The sequence below is a fragment of the Xiphophorus hellerii genome, chromosome 8 (assembly GCF_003331165.1).
Source record: "Xiphophorus hellerii strain 12219 chromosome 8, Xiphophorus_hellerii-4.1, whole genome shotgun sequence".
Taxonomy (NCBI): domain Eukaryota; kingdom Metazoa; phylum Chordata; class Actinopteri; order Cyprinodontiformes; family Poeciliidae; genus Xiphophorus; species Xiphophorus hellerii.
Window position 1 is genome coordinate 18,746,044 of NC_045679.1, and position 13,481 is coordinate 18,759,524.

The following is a 13,481-nucleotide window of genomic DNA, read 5'->3' on the forward strand; positions in this document are numbered from 1 at the left end:
TTTTTATTCGTGTCTTATTCCATGGGGGGCCGGGGGGGAAACACAAGGCATAATGTCAATGATCAAGTGGGAATGGGGGCCAACCTGGGTGGTTTACAGGATTTTGTGCTGCGGTGCTGCACGCCAACACCTCTCAGTAAGTTGGAAGACGAAAGGACCATTAGCGAAGCGGAGCCAGTCTACGCCTACCGTGAAGAGAGATAGAGAAAACAAACAAAAAACACAAGTACCGTGGTCTGCGCAAAGTTGAACGGAGTACATCCTCTGGTGCCTGTTCAACATGCTGAAAGTTGTATCCTGTGCGAGTGACCGATGGGCAGTTTTTACGGGACATACCGGCTATCGGCCCCAATTTTCGGCTAAAATCCACCTGGCGAGCGGTGAGTTAACGTGGAAACTTATCAAATCCGGATCGAACTACTTTGTAAATGTTGCTGCAGTGCAGACAGCTGTTCACAGAATATGCCATACTTGTTTTTGTTATACTATGCAGAGAGCACACGTGTCAAGCTTTTCTCTGTGTTTATCCTTTTTGTTATTTGAACCACTAGAACTCGACTGTCATCATAAGCAGATAAAAATTCAGTCGTACGCACCTAAAATCAAGCGAGTACATCCTCTATCTAAAATAGCTAATCATGCCGCTATATTCAGTTGAACATACTAACATTTAATCCAATGTTGATCCACAGCTCAACTGGAAGAATTTGTTGACCTAAAACAAGCGTTTGTCTGGTACTGCACAATTCTGGCATTCTGGCACTGAATAAACAAAAATCAAACATTTTTATTTTCAAAACATTTTAGAAACCACATGTTCTTTCCCTTCCTCCTTACTTTGTATTGGCTTATTACTAGGGCCGGGCAATAAATAAAAAACATGTGATATGCATATGATTATTAGTATCTGTAGAAAATACGTCCAATGCAATGTTTCATTATTTCACTGAACTCTATCAAAAACTGCACAGCATTTTGGGAGATGTAGGCAGAATAGAGGCTGTAATCCTCTACCTCTCAGGGACAGCTAAACAAGGTGGCAACAACTCCCTGACTCACTCTTTGGTAAGCAAGCAACAACTTATTGAGTAACTTATGCAGCAGCAGTTTAAGGTTGCACCATCATGCCTTACATCTAATGAAAAAAAGAGAAAAGCCAAGAAATAAAGGGAGAAAATCTGTACAACACCTTGAGAAGAAACTGTGGATAAAACAGGAAAGACCACATCACCAGTTTGCCAGTATTTCAAACAAAAAACCAAATAAATAATTATCAATATTGACTGACATGAAATCCTTTTTCGGCCATATTCCCCATATTGTAAAACCACAATAGTATACATTGTAGTTTGTGGTTGTAACTTAACAGAATGTATTAAGTTCATTAACTTTTATTTTACAGGTGCATCATGTCAGAAATCAGACTTGAGATTCTCTCGCACAGATATGCCAGAGATGCCTTCTTGCAGTTTCACTCCAGAGGAATATAAGGTACGAGCCAAAATCTGTAGACACACAGTAGATCAACCTTAGACTTTGATCTAAGGTTGAAAGACAAGTTTTGTCTTGTATTATGTAAGAATTAAGTTAACTGTCTAACTGACTAAATCGTTTCATGGAAAAACAAAAAAATGTTACATTCACACCTCCAGTCTCAAGTGCCACTGATATGCACACACTGTCTTGTACTTTGAAAATCCAAGAACAAATCAAATAAAATGAAATACAATATTTCTACACAATATTTACACCATGTGCCTCTCCAGGGAATGTCAAAAGCAAGAATGATAGAGGTCCGCAAACAGAACTGCAACCCCATGACCATGAAAGTTACATACTACAAGAAACCAGTGTTCATCCATCAGGGGTACATGCAGTATCTGTGGGATGTGGATGGGACCAGATATCTGGATCTGTTTGCTGGTGTGGCCACTGTCAGTGTGGGCCATTGCCACCCGTAAGGTCCTTTTGTGTGTTTATGTGAAGCAGGAATTATGTTTTTGTTTGTTCACTTTTTAGTGTATTTATAGCTAATTGTTGATGTCTGTGTGTGTAGGAAGGTAACTGCTGCTGCTGAAAAACAGCTGAAAAAACTTTGGCATACTACTTTCATTTACGTCTACCCTACTCTCCAAGAGTACTGCGAGAAACTTGCCTCCTTTTTGCCTGATCCTCTTAAGGTAGGGTGGTGTATTTTTAGACTAGTCGTGGGTATGTATATTTATGCTGTAGTTAAAATGTACGCTGGTCTATTTCCTTGGGCAGGTGGTTTTTCTGACAAACAGCGGCTCTGAAGCAAACGACCTTGCGATGTTCATGGCTCGTCTCTACACTGGAAATTTTGACATAATCACTTTCAGGTCCAACATTTTCTTTTTTCTACATTTTGTTAGAATAGAAATATCCAATGGTAAAAAAAAAATATTGCCAAGGAATTCTTAAAAACTTTTAACATATTTGCACCAAATTGGAAGAGAGCAAGGAGACATTTTTCTCATTTTGTTTCTTGTCCGTGAGGATTGCTAAATTAACAAGAATATTTCCCTGAGATAAACATGTACAAAGTGCTCATAGTTGTTGTGTGTTTTTCAGAGGATCATATCATGGTGGCAGCCCGATGGCCATGGGTCTGACATCCAATGCAGCGTACAAATACCCTGTTGCCAACGGTTTAGGTTGTACAAATGTATGTAGAACAGCAATATGTCTAAAGAAAAGCAGTCATGCATTCACGGTTCTGTCCCTCCTGTGGCAATGCTTTCATGATTTGTGATGGTGTATTTATTGTACGCCTTTATGTTTTAATAAGACTGTATTGTTTTATTGTAATAACATACCCTCTAATATAAGTTGATAAAATAGCGTTGGCAAGGAATCATTTCAAGTTGCTATTCTTGTAGAGAGCTAAAGTGTGGGAACATCAGTGCCTAACTGAAACATGCTGGTGTGGTACAGGATTTCATTTAGTCTCGTCCATGAAATAGAAATGATAAATAGGTACATCTCCATACATTGAAAAGTTTATTTATTTCAGTAATTCAATTGAAAAAGTGAAAAATACCAATTTATTTCACACAGTGGGGCACAGTGTTTGAAAATTTCTTTCTTTAAACACTTTGTTTGAAACACTTTTTATTATCAGACAATGAAAACCTACGAAAATAGAAAATGCTATTAAAGAAATTGGCTCTATGTTAAAAGCTAACCAGCAGGTTTATAGGGCATAAAAACTAGTTGTAGATAAGATAAGATAAATCTTTATTGTCATTGTCACAAGAACAACGAAATTCAAAAGGTGCCATCAGTCAGTGCACATGCCCAAAAACAAAAAAATAACTGCCTCACAATTCACACACAACGCAAGAATCAACAAACAACTGGCAAAAAAAAAACAAAAAAAAACCATGCCACACTGGCAAGCAGTTACTGGTGACAAGTATTTTACATTGCGGTAGAGGAATTGTGGCGAACTCTTCTTTGGAAGCATTTTCTGAAACAGACACATTTTAGGGATTTTGCAAGCATTGTTTTTCAATTGAAGCCACTCCAAAACCTTCATTTATTTTTGGTAACATTCTAAGGTGGACTTAATTCTTAGTTTTAGATCCCTATCGTGTTTCATAACCCAAATCAGGTGAGCTGAATATCAAGAAGTAATGGCTACTGTCCTTCAGGATATTCTGGAAAAAAAAGCAGTATACATAGTTGCTAAATTATGTCATTTTGTCCATGTCTTGAAGAAACAAAGCAGCCCTGGAACATTTTTAATGTACTGAGATGTGCTCACAAAGAAGTGTATATTTTACATTTATTTCAGCTTTTGTTATTCAAACATGTTAAACATTAATGAATATAATCGCATTTCATATTTAATATTTGTTTGTTATTTATTGCACAATTGCAGCATTCAGAATATTGACCTAATTAATACTCTTGCAGTTTTCTAGTTTAAAAAAATTTTTCTGCTGCTTTGTTATGTAAGAATTTCTGTTTTTGTCACTTCAACCCAGCTGTGTTGTTTTCTGCCAATTAAACAGACGATGTGTCCGGATGTGTTCAGAGGTCCTTGGGGAGGAAGGCACTGCAGGGACTCACCTGTGCAGACTACCAGAGACTGTAGCTGTGCTCCAGGTACACAGACATGGCCACACAAGACTCAGTTCTCATTAACAGGAAAAAGAAATCATATAATATCATCCAGCCATGTTTTGTTAAAAAAAAAATAATGTTTGATGTTTTGGATCTAGAGTGTTTGCTTAGCCTTTTAATATTTGTACAACTCCCAATGGCACCAGACATTATTATGCTATGTTGTTAGCAGTTCTTACTTATTGTTCAAACCAGTCTAAAATATCTTCAATTTAATAAATGAAACTTGTAAAAGTAAAAATGCTGAACTCCTAAAAATGAGATGTGAGGAGACGAGAATAAGTGCTGAATGAGCAGAGTAAAGTTCAAAGTCTCCTCCTGTTGATCATTGGCTTATTTTTAACCAGGGTGAAAAGTTTGCCTCTTTGCCAGGTTCATTTTGACACGAGGCATCTACTGTGATTTTTAGACGCGGTTGTAGAAAATGCGTCAGGGAAAAACTAATTTTAAGAAATATTCTTTTTAAAAAATCTGTTCTCTGGGACTAAAGTAAAACAGTTCAAATCAGGTGGGAGAGACGTTGAACGTGTTCTAGTTGATTCTATCCTGTAACATGACCGCTCAGCATTTTTCTATGTTTTTATTATACAGGTCACTGCGCAGCGAATGAGCAATACATCAGACAACTTAAAGAGACATTAGCTACAAGCGTCCCTCCTAGAATTGCTGCTTTCTTTGCAGAACCTATTCAGGTGTTGTTTTACGTTTCAAGAAATCATACAGTGATGATATTGGAAATAATGCTCATATCAATGTGTTTTTTTTCCAGTAGTTTTAATTTTGACTTGAAATCTTTTAAATAATTTAGTCACCTATACTTTAATGTATAGGTAGATAAACATGCATGGTGATTAAGTATATTTATCAAAAATTAAGACATTTCTGATATAATTCTTCTATCTTTTTCCACTTATATGTTCCATGTTTTTGCGAATATGTCTGGTTCATTTAGGGAGTTGGAGGAGCTGTTCAGTATCCTAAAAACTACCTCAAGGACGCTTTCAAGCTTGTAAGAGAGAGAGGAGGGATCTGCATTGCTGATGAGGTCTGTTATATATATGTATATATATTTTATTTAAAAATCAAAAGCTATTAAGAGTATCAGTAAACGTTTGAGGTTTTTCATCATCTGCACGGTCACTTCTGTAGAATGGCATTACCAAAAGTTTTAAACAGCCAATAAAAAATTTTAAGGGTTTAACATCATGAAATTTCATTCATGAAACTGAATGAAATTCAGTTATAATTTCATTATTATCATAAAACATTATAATTATAATGTGTAATTATATACACATATATAATTAATGAAACTGTAATTATATTGTGAAAAATAATGTTTCAGATAAAACTTATTTTTACCTTATACCCTGAGTAAATACAAAATGTGGTTTTCAAATGGTGAAGGAAAAGAAAAAGAGAAAAAAAACATGCAAACCAACTGAAAGGACAATTTCTTTTTAACCTAAAAACTGTTTTTGCCTCTATCTATTTGTAATAACTGGCAATGAATGTTTTATGCCACCGAGGAGAAACTTTGGCCCTCCATGCTTTGAATAATTGCTGCAATTCAATCACATCCGAAAGCTCTCGAGCATGAAAGAAAGTTTAATTTTGTGCCTCCGTATCTCAGTTACAGTGGACTTTGAGAAGGCCACTCCAAAATAATTTAGTTTTTTTTTGTTAGCCATTCAAAGCTGGCATGCTTCAGGTTATTGTCTGACTGCATAAAGCATGTTCCCTTCAGCTTAAGGTCATAAACTGAAGGCTTACAATTCTCCTGAGACAACAGTAACTCATCCAGAAAAACAGAGAGATATGTTTTACCCACATTTAACTACATGTGACATGAGATTAACTGATTTTCAGTTTTCTGTAGGTTTATGAACAATTCTGACAAAGAATACTGTGCTAGCTGTACTTACAAGTTCTGGCGTGGTTTGTGAATTAAGCTCAACTTTAGAAAGAAATTAAGTTAAATGCAATTCATTATTGTACAAGGGCGGTTGAACACTTTGCCTTCATAGATAAAATCATCATTTGCAAACGTTTGTGTTTACCCTTGTTATCTCTGTCTGAAAATCAGAGGCATAAATATGTGCTACACCTGGAAAACTGTATCAATTGATAAGTCACACATTAAAGCTAAGCTCAGTTTGATATATTCTGTGCTTTTATTTCAGAATCAACTACTGTGTTTGATTATTCGATAAAGTCCATTTTGCATTTCAGTTAGAAAAATAACTAGAGCAAAGCTAGTTACCTACTGCTAATAATAAAGAAAATTATTGTTTGGGTGGAGTCTTCCTTCTGCTTGTCAAAGGAAAGACATGTATCTGCATACGTGGGTAAATTACCCATTGATAACACCTTTGGTACTTGGGAGGAAGGAATCACCAAAAGCAATCACCACATTGCAAGGTGCTGATGAATCCCCATATTGTCTCTTACTGCACGGTGGCAGGTTCAAACTGGATTTGGACGAACTGGAAGCCACTTCTGGGGTTTCCAAGGACATGATGTCATCCCTGACATGGTTACAATGGCAAAGGGCATTGGTAATGGATTCCCTATGGGAGCTGTTGTTACAACACCAGGTGAGAAAATATATGTATACATTTATCATTTATCAACAGCAAGGGGTGATCTTAAATTATCATTGTTTTTTTTTTTAACATTATGAGGATTCACAGATTTTGTTTGTTGCCTGAGACAGTAAATCATACACATCTATTTAGTTTAAACACTCGTAGATTTATTTCTGTATATTACAGTCAAAATAACTGCAGCAGTTTTGATTCTTTTTAGCAGTTCAATTTGACATATAGAGCAGAAATCATGCCTTATTTCTGGCAGTAAAATACACTTTACACTTCCAGTTTGTTACTTGCAACATTAGTAAGTCTATTGTCTATAGATGGAAGATGAATAGTTGTGAATGATGAAGAATATGCTGTCACAGAACTTGAGTTATAAAGAGAAAAACACAGAGCCATTAAAGATTTTCGATATCATCCTTATTAATAGAGCATTATTAGCAACCTGCCAGACTTATTGACTTCAATAATCTCTCGCAAAAAAAGAAAAAAAAATATTATATTAAATCGGGCTGGAGAAGTAAGCTGCCTGGACCCTCACCTCAGTGGTTCATCGATTTCACTCTCCATGTTTTAATCTATGTAGCCTTGTTTGCTGATTGCCGTCAGGATTTACTTCACACTTCCAAAATAATCACAAGCACATCTTATTTCTGGTAGCACATCACATGTTGCTTCTTGTGTTATTTGTTGTGAAAGCTAGTTTCCATGGCACTTGGTTAATAATTAAACTTCTGCATACTTAAAGACCCTCCAGTTGTTCCAAGATGTTTGATTTTTCCAAGAAACAAATGGAGCAGGAACAAAAGCCAATATAAAAAAAAAAGGGTTTTTTAAAAAAAATACTTTTCGCTTAGTGTGCTGAATGCTTGACATCAAGTAGAACCTGAAGTGGCTAAAGGTGTGAGCTTGTTAATTTATGTTTTATTTCCCTCCAGAAATTGCTAATTCTTTTACCAAGGGAGTGCATTTTAACACCTTTGGTGGAAATCCTGTGGCCTGTGCCGTTGCTTCAGCAGTGCTTGATGTGAGTAATTTCCTGTCAACAAGATTGACTAGGAAAGAAGGTATCTTCAAATTCTCTGGAGCACGCAGCTCTCTGATTCCCGATTGCGTTTTCTTATACAGACAATCATAGAGGACGGCACACAGAAGAACAGTCTTGATGTGGGCACCTATCTGATGACAGAGCTGGCGAAACTTCGAGACAAGTATGAAATCATTGGCGACGTCCGTGGAAAAGGGCTTCAGATCGGTGTGGAAATGGTCAAAGACAAGGTACTGAGTGTATGACAGAAGAGACTCTCACCTCTTCTCCCATGTTTGTATAACATGTGTTTCTGCACAATGCGTCCTGGGGGCAGGGTTCAGCTGTGTCCCAGCTGGCTGCAATGTTCGCCGTCTGTATTTGTGAACCGAGCGAACCAATCTGCGGTGAATGTTCTCTAACAGTAGCTCTTCTTAATAGGAAACATTTTGGTTATAATAGTTTGTTGCTATTATCATTTTTAAACCTGTTGCTACAGGCAAGACAGCAAAAACTCTGAAAACTTCCAGTGTGTTGACTCTGTGATGGCTGTAATTTGGCGCTATGCTTTCGTTCATATCTATTAGGAGGACAAATTTTAACTTACTGGCTGATGTCTTGAGATGTTGCTTTAGATTTTCTACATAATGTTTAGTCCTCTGTCCTTGACATCACCCTAATCTAAACCATCTCCACAGATTTTGTGTCAGGTTTAAGTCAGAACTCTGACCTCTAAAAACATGCATATTATTTTCAGTTAGAGAATCATGTTGGTAAAATTGAAATATAACTTTAAACCTAAATTTCCAGGTGTATGAATAATTGTGGGCTGATCTGTAGATATCTGAGGACTACTTCTTCTATGCAAAGTTATCTTCTCTTCCATTTCCAGACCAGCAGAGATCCACTGCCTCCTGAAGACTTCGCCGAGATCTTTGAGGATGTTAAAGATATGGGAGTCCTCATAGGCAAAGGAGGAGTTTATGGACAGGTAACATGAATCCTGCTCACATAAAAATGAAGTAAATTGCATGGAGTATATGCTAAAGATCAAGGCTTAACATCCTTTAATTTATTGATTTAGTCACACTAATATCAAGGATCAATTTCATATTAGCTTTTCAGACATACTTTACATTAGGCCGATTTTTTATGCCTTGATATTGGACATGTCCAGAAATGTTTGAAATATTAAGTTTTCTTGAGTTTCAAAGTAAAATATATATATTCCAATGTATTTCAATGCATTTAAGATCAATAATAATAATTTTAAAAAAACAAATGTCAAAAGAAAAGAGATTAGTGAAACAAGAAAAGTCTGATAAATCATAAATTGCCATTTAAAAATGGCGTTTTTAAATGCCATTTTAAAAATGGCATTTTATCTGGCATCTTAAATGCCAGATAAAACCCTTCTTTTATTGTTTATATGTCATCTGTTTATTTGCTCTTATCTTAATGCTCTCCCAAAGATGTAAGTGAGGTTAGACATGGTATATAACATGAAGAGGCTATGCTATTTTAAAAGTTGTTTGGAGAAACCAAATGGAGGATGGTGGAGTAGCTACAGATAGGTTTTTCATTATTGGTCAGGAACTTGTTGAACTGAAGTACAGAGGGAAAAGCTCAGGGGGAACCAGGGGCAAGGCAAAAAAGCAGTAAATTCAAGCAAAGGATGAGGAAAACAACTGTATGAGAAAGAGTGAGTATTGGAAAGCTTCATAGATCAGTTAAATTACAGAAGACATGGCAGCTGTGATGCAGGTGGGGACAGGAGATGCTGAAAGAAGCTAATTAATAAACAGAATCGATACACAGAGCCCTGGGAAAATGAGCGCAATAAACATAAAAAAAGATTAAACACTTCCTTGCCTAAAAAAAGCAACCACCTGAATTTAACTGAGCAAATAATCATAAGCTTCCTATTGGATAATTACTGCTTGAACGACTTGTCTTCTAGCTGGCAGCAAGTTATTTGAGCCCAGCTGATGCAACAGGTAGCTTCTCGTTTCTTAAACAACCACGTGGAAAGACACGTCCTGCGGTTGTGGAAAAAGTGCTAGTCTGTTTAAGAAAGGTCAAAAGTGTTGACATTTAAAATGTGAAAATTTAAAGCAACACTGGATGGAAATAAATATTGTGACATCGCAGATGCTTATCAAAACAATGCCAAAGCAAATGTATGATGTATCAAAACCAAAGACGATCCAATATATGGATAGTATATTAGCTCATATGCTAATATTGCTATTAGCATATGAGCTTTTTTTTGGCCGGGCAGTCTAAATGGGCACCCCTAGTTATTATACAAATGCAAAAACCTCAATTATCAACACAAAGGATCTGTTTACAGATTAGCAGGCCTTAATTTATCTGGTATGTATGTCCCAAAGGTTACAAAGATTACAGGACAAAATGTAAGTGGCTTTAAAATAAACCGTGACTCTATACACAAACCAGGAACAGTTCACAACCCAAAATGAGACTGAATCCAGAAACCAACAAAAAGGTGCACAGTGTTCAAGGAGAGGCAGATCCCCAAACTAAAACCAGATTGATCCAAAAACACAAAACCAAAGTGTCACAAGATGAAGGACAAACTGAGAAGGAGAAACATTACATTCCAAATGACTATGTTTTATTTTCTCAGTTAAAACACAGAACCAGAAGAACTGCCTTCGAATCACTACTTCAGTCAGAGCACTGCATTATTTGTCTGTCTGTAATTTTCTGTCTGTAATTGTCTGTATTTTTGCACAGGTACGAATATTTGTTGTATTTGCTTATGTATTTGTTGTTGTTCTGTTGAAGATCTTCCGCATCAAACCCCCCATGTGCATCACAAAGGAAGATGCAGATTTCTTCCTGGCGGTTTTTAACAAATCTGTCCACAACTATATGGAGAAAAGATGAAAGCTTGATAAAAGGTCAGATGACTCAGAGGCGAGCCCAGAACCACAAAAAAAACAGCTAAAAAAGCAAATAATGTTTTTATCCTTAATAATGGTTCAAATATTACTCTCTGGTACTTCTAAATTTTGTAGCCACTAAAATAGGAACATTTTAAAAGCTACTGTTAAGCTCTTAATACACTAAATGTTCTGTACTAAACATATAAATATATTTTTCACTGACTATACATTCTGTACATTCTGCTTTCAATGAAGTCTTTTGTTGAATCTGTCATACTAAATGTCAAAAAATAAATTTAGAATAAAGACTCTGGCTTTAAATCGGATTAGTTTACAATTTTTTTATCTTAACAATTTTCATTTGTGATCAATTCGATTTCTTTAGATAACAAAATGTATATTTGCATTATTAATAAATTAGATTTTATTCAAATAATCTAAGATTGGTGCAAAAAATGTATTTTGGTTGTATCAGGAATACAATTCAAGTATTGCAGCAGCACATCCTTTGCAGACAGTTTTTAATTAGATTGTCAAAATGGAATCTGGTAAAACCAGATTCTTGTGGAAAACTTGTTTTAGTGTCTGGTTACTTGTACTGGAGATCTTTTGGAGCATTTAAAATATCACTTAAAAGATATGCAGTGTGTGCATCAAGTCAATGAGTTACATTTGAGAAGGACACAATTAACAGTAACCTCATAACACTGGGAAAAATGGGAGTGTTATTGTAAAATTCTTTCACAAAATGGAGGGTGTAAAAATGATTCAAGGGCTGAATAATCCTTTTTGTTTTTATTTTTATTTCAAGTTTTGTTTCATAATAACCCTTTGAAAAGTAATACCTGTTCTGTGATGTGTATATTATTAAAAAAAACCCTACAAAAATCAATTTTAATTTCAGACCGTAAGGTAAGAAAAAACAGAAAAGATACCATTAAACATGGATAATTAAAAAAACCCACTGTGAATAGCATTTACACACGAGCCCACCTTTAAATACAATTTAGTTGGAAGCAGCATTATACTTATGTTTTGAAGTGTTTATCAGTCCTGAATGTCTGTCTTTTTAAAAATAATGATGCAAACAGAATGATAGTCTTTCTTCAGAAAAAACTAATTCATAGCCACTAGTTCAAGGTAATGAAAGAAGTGTCACATGACACATTAACAAAGGACAATAATAATATTTCTGATCATACACCAGGACCAATCTGAACTGGATTGAGAAATTTGAGAAATTGGCAGTTGTTTGATTATATGTACATGTATACATCATATATACAGCAATATTCGTACATTTACCCATGTGATGCTCTTGTATACAAACTGATTGGTTAGACAAGTGATGGTGACAGTCTGAAGCCTGAAGCTACTGATGAGTGTCAGACAGTTGAAGGAGAACAGCTGAATTTGCTGAGGGCAAATTTTGAATTTGACGTAGATTTTGTAATTATGCATTATGTAATGTGTGTCTATTTTGTAAAATCCCAATTAAACTTGATTTTTTTGTATGCCTCATTATTTGTATAATTCATTATTTGTAACATGACAAAATGTGGAAATGTATTAATGCCCTGTACATTTTACCAATGCTCTAAATAATGTGGATACAGGACAGTTTACTGTAATCCATCTATCTATCTGGTAAGTAAAGTAGTTAGAAGTTATGTCTTTAAAGTTATAACTTCTATAACTTAGAAGTTATTTTAATGACTTCTAAGGAAGAGAATAAATGTGTTTTTGAATTGAACTTACAACTTGACAATTTAAGTAGGGAAGAGAATTTGCAAAGATGTGAAAATATTACTACATTACATTAAATGTCTGTATTAATGTCAGTCACTTATATTATTTTAATAGAACATCATACAGATGCAGTGTTTCAAACACAAGACCTTCCACAGATGTGCTTGTGCAGCTTTACACCAGGCAAAAACAGGTCAAAGGAGGCAAATTGTTGTGTTTAATTATTGTACATATTAGAAGGCCTTTTTAATGGTTAATGAATCTTTAGAAGAAATACAGATGTTGAATTATTAATGACAGCGCTCCAATTTCATTTCTCAATAAATTTAATAGCAGGAATTAAGATAGTCTGCACTTCATACAACTCAAATTAGATTTAGAATAAACATTAATTAATGTTGCACTTTTCAAACACAAGGAACCCAAATTGCTTGAAGGGCAGAGTAGTGGTGGGATACACCACTCAACATTCAGTCCATTAAAAATGAATTTTCATGAAATTATGAAAAGTAAGTGATTTCATCACAGATTTACACCAAAATTGTAGCTTGTTTTACTCATTAAACAAACACATATTCTAACTGAGCAAAAAGTTAGGACACCCTGTTCCCTACAAGTCTTACCCGTCATGAGTGAGATACAGCAGTAATTACTTCCTTACCTCAAATTGCATTTTTAAAGTACATTTTCAAAAGATTTAAAAAAAAAAATTGTTCTTATTTTTTATTTATTTGAATATATTGCTAGATCTATTTAGTATTAAAGTTTATCTGACAAACCCAGGTGTATAAATATGCCAGAATAACACAAATAGGATGTTCTTTCCCAAGACCTCATGTGTAAAAGAGAAATACAAACTGCAGATAGGAATTAAATCTCCATCTATCCATATTCTCCCTTCTCCTTTGGTTTAACTTGCAAGATTTATATATTTTTATGGAGCTCTTGTACAGGGTGAAGTAAACTTCAAAAAAGTAATTTACTTCAAACCTAAAATGCACCAAGAGAGTATAAATTACATACAGAGAATAAACCATGTTAAAGCTT

At 35.1% G+C, this 13,481-nt stretch overlaps 1 protein-coding gene across 1 annotated transcript; it reads left to right on the top strand.

Moving 5' to 3' along the window:
• The first annotated feature begins 167 nt into the window (after nt 1–167).
• On the top strand, nt 168–12,206 carry agxt2 (alanine--glyoxylate aminotransferase 2). The gene is made up of 14 exons (XM_032569662.1): nt 168–380; nt 1,403–1,491; nt 1,767–1,957; nt 2,057–2,180; nt 2,266–2,360; nt 2,593–2,686; nt 4,038–4,131; nt 4,741–4,841; nt 5,102–5,194; nt 6,614–6,746; nt 7,685–7,773; nt 7,875–8,024; nt 8,666–8,764; nt 10,585–12,206. The coding sequence occupies exons 1-14, from the start codon at nt 281–283 to the stop codon at nt 10,684–10,686; spliced, it is 1,554 nt and encodes a 517-aa protein (XP_032425553.1). The 5' UTR covers nt 168–280; the 3' UTR covers nt 10,687–12,206.
• The last annotated feature ends 1,275 nt before the right edge of the window (nt 12,207–13,481 follow it).

Bases quoted from the DNA above. Each gene is read 5' to 3' on its own strand.
- agxt2 (XM_032569662.1), top strand. From the start codon at position 281: ATGCTGAAAGTTGTATCCTGTGCGAGTGACCGATGGGCAGTTTTTACG. The intron at 2,361-2,592 runs GTCCAACATTTT...TGTGTTTTTCAG, and splicing joins TTTGACATAATCACTTTCAG to AGGATCATATCATGGTGGCA. The intron at 6,747-7,684 runs GTGAGAAAATAT...ATTTCCCTCCAG, and splicing joins AGCTGTTGTTACAACACCAG to AAATTGCTAATTCTTTTACC.